Source organism: Anastrepha obliqua, chromosome 5 (assembly GCF_027943255.1).
Source record: "Anastrepha obliqua isolate idAnaObli1 chromosome 5, idAnaObli1_1.0, whole genome shotgun sequence".
NCBI classification, from domain to species: Eukaryota; Metazoa; Arthropoda; class Insecta; order Diptera; family Tephritidae; genus Anastrepha; species Anastrepha obliqua.
In genome coordinates this window covers 93,295,793-93,298,754 of record NC_072896.1, presented here as the reverse complement: position 1 = coordinate 93,298,754, position 2,962 = coordinate 93,295,793, and the positions used below count along the sequence as shown (strand labels likewise).

Here is a 2,962-nt window from a genome sequence, read left to right as displayed (position 1 = left end):
CTCTGAATCTCCCATCAGTGGTGAATTTGCTAGGGCGCATATATATATTGAGTATCTATGATCGCCGCAGATGCAGGAAGTGAGACTGACTTTGAAAGCAGAATTGCATAAAGCCAAAGCGCCGTTCGGCACGCTTGCACCGCTCTCGCAAAATAATAACATAACTGCGAATTTCTAACGCATGCGTCAAGTCGGTCCTGCTATACACGGCTGCACAACGTGGAAGGTCACTGTAATGATCACAAGGCATCTCCAAACATTCATTAATCGCTACTTGCGCCGCATAATGCGAATTTTCTGCCCTCGTACTATACCTAACTCCGAATTACTGAGGAAGACTAATTAATTCGATGTGGTGACTGAAATCCGCAGAAGGAAATGGCAATGGGGAAGAGTGACAATGACGTCACCAAACAGGCGCTGCGATGGAACCACTATCAACAGCCAGGACGAAAGGTAGGCAGACCACAAACTACCTGGCGCCGTTCAACGGAGCCTGAAATGAGGTCTTTGGCGTCGACAACTCCTCTGCGCTTTTGTACAAGGGCTCTAAGTTCATTCCAAGTCGTATTCAAAGACCTCATTTCAGCCATCTATATATATCTCGTTGACCTCTGGAGTCTGTTTGGTTTTTATGACAATTAATAGTTTTAAAATTACCTTCTGCCATCAGGGCACACAAATCAAACAATTATTGAGAGGAGACACAAGCCCGAACTCAGTTGGCCTCCAGCCAGAAAAACCTTTCCAGGTAATGACTTCTCAACGTTAATTTAATTATTACCTGAATTTATTGTACTTTCGCTAAATTCATTTATCAATCAAACTCTATGATCACCTCAAAATGTATCCTTCAAAAGTCGGTAGTATGAAAAATTTCAAACATAACAAAGAAGAAGTGCTTTTTTTCTAATATTTATGAAATCAAATAGTAAAAGAGGTTAAATAACACAATTAGTTTAAACTCCTTTAGCCAGTCCTTGGTTTTCCATGTGTTTCTTTTAAGTCAGGCGCAGACGCAACTGGAGCTGGAACTGGAAGCCGTACTATTGATTGCAGCTCGGGCAAAACCAACTCGGTTGTTGCCCCAATCGAAAACGGTGTAATACTTTCCAATGAAGACATCGCCAAGGATCCACAAAGACGAGCCGGAATCCTCGAAGACAGACATACAAACTGTGTCACCATAATAATTTTCTGCTTCGATTATGTAATCAGAACTGGTGAGGTTGAACATTGTGCCACCCATATAGAAGTAAACATTCGGCAAGCTAGCCACCTGAGAGCAATTCACAACGTATTCACCATCATCATTGAGTTGAGCACCAATGCCGCTTTGAATGTTGATATACAACTCAGTGGGAACACCAATCAAACTGGTGCCGGTGTCGGCAATGGCTGAGCAATAGACGCATGCCAAAGTGTCGCTAATGCTGACCCAGCCCATCAGGAATTGCCAATAGCCTTCACTCGAGACCGGCACATAGGTGAGTTCACCAACATAATGGCTTGAATCAATGCCACCAAGTGTAAGTTCACCACCATCGGTGTCTGATGGATCACGTGCTAGGTAGAAACCGAAGACCGGGGACTCGATCCAACCTTCTGTATACAAATTATAGAATGGTGGTTCCACATTATCAACAGAGATTTGTTGATAGCCCATGCCAAGAATGCCATCAAAGTCCGAGTAGACGAAAGTGTCACCAGGTTCGGAGGTAGCTACTGCAAACGTTTGTCCAGTAATGTTCATGCCGCTAATCGTTACTGTGTCTTCAACCAAGTAACCCGAAAGGCTGCCGCTGCCGTATTGGATGGCGAAAGCCTCACCATTTGCCTGATAAGTGGAGGAGGCGCTCGCATTGTAGGTATTGTGATATAGGCAAGCTAGATCGCTGTCCGCACAGGGTGCGCCGGGTACCCATAAGTTCGACGAGCCAGTATCGAAGAGAACGAGAAAGTTCTGTGGTGGCGTGCCAATGGTGATGGGTCCATAGTAGGCATCGTTGTAAGCGTTGCTCAATTGCTCGGATGTGGCAAAAAATGTTGAATTATATTTGCTACGTAGCATAGCTCCCTGAGCTTTTCTATCCTTAACGGAATTACGCTTGCCGCTCTTTTTTAACGGTATGCGTACGAGTGCAGCGTCGGCGACCAAGGCCAAACACAAAATGGCTACGGCCAACTTGAACATTTTTAAAGAATTTGGCGGCGGTTCGAACTAGGCAGCAAACTTTGTGGTAATATCGTAACTCAAGAGAACTCGAAAGAATAACTTGCTTTGGTGTACCGTGCAAGCCATTTATATACTGCCCTCTACTCACAAGGTACCGAGGTACATTCGCATAATTTCTTATCAATAATAATAATAAAACAGATATATTTCCAAATTGACACGTTAGTAGAAAGAAATTAGTCACAGGAGAGGGGGTGCAGATATTGCAAATTCTTGAAGAAGAGATCCAGAGGCCGCTAGTTAGTGAAAACATTTACGGTTGTTTCATTCGCACTTGAAGCTCTTCGTATGATTTGTTTACTGTTACATAGTTCAGGTTCTAAATATTTACGCATTTGTCTGAGATAACCAAAATACATAAACTAGCGTATTATCAACGCCCATCGATCATTTCAATAGTTTTTGGAACAGCGAAAGGAATACTGTTGTTTAAAAAAAAAGTCTTAACAAAGTTTTTTGTTTTGTCTAGAAGTAACTTTTTTGACATTTTGGCATAATTGTCGAAAATATAATTTGTCGGGTTTATTGATCTTCGATTCCCACTGCAAGATGTCTAAGCACATAATCAACGAAACGTAATGGAGCTCTAATCGTAATTACAAAATTCTTTATAAAAAATATGTTCACTGATATGTAATCATTATACTAATACCTGTGGGTTTTCACCCCACGCACACATACATATATTTTTTAAGTTCGACGAACTTGAAAAAGAGATAGGCTTAA

The 2,962-nt window shown here is 42.0% G+C and overlaps 1 protein-coding gene across 1 annotated transcript; it reads right to left on the bottom strand.

Annotated features, from left to right (window-relative positions):
• Positions 1-805: 805 nt before the first annotated feature.
• LOC129248041 (lysosomal aspartic protease-like) lies at positions 806-2,252 on the bottom strand. The gene has a single exon (XM_054887453.1). The coding sequence runs from the start codon at positions 2,192-2,194 to the stop codon at positions 1,007-1,009; it is 1,188 nt and encodes a 395-aa protein (XP_054743428.1). The 5' UTR covers positions 2,195-2,252; the 3' UTR covers positions 806-1,006.
• Between the last annotated feature and the right edge of the window lie 710 nt (positions 2,253-2,962).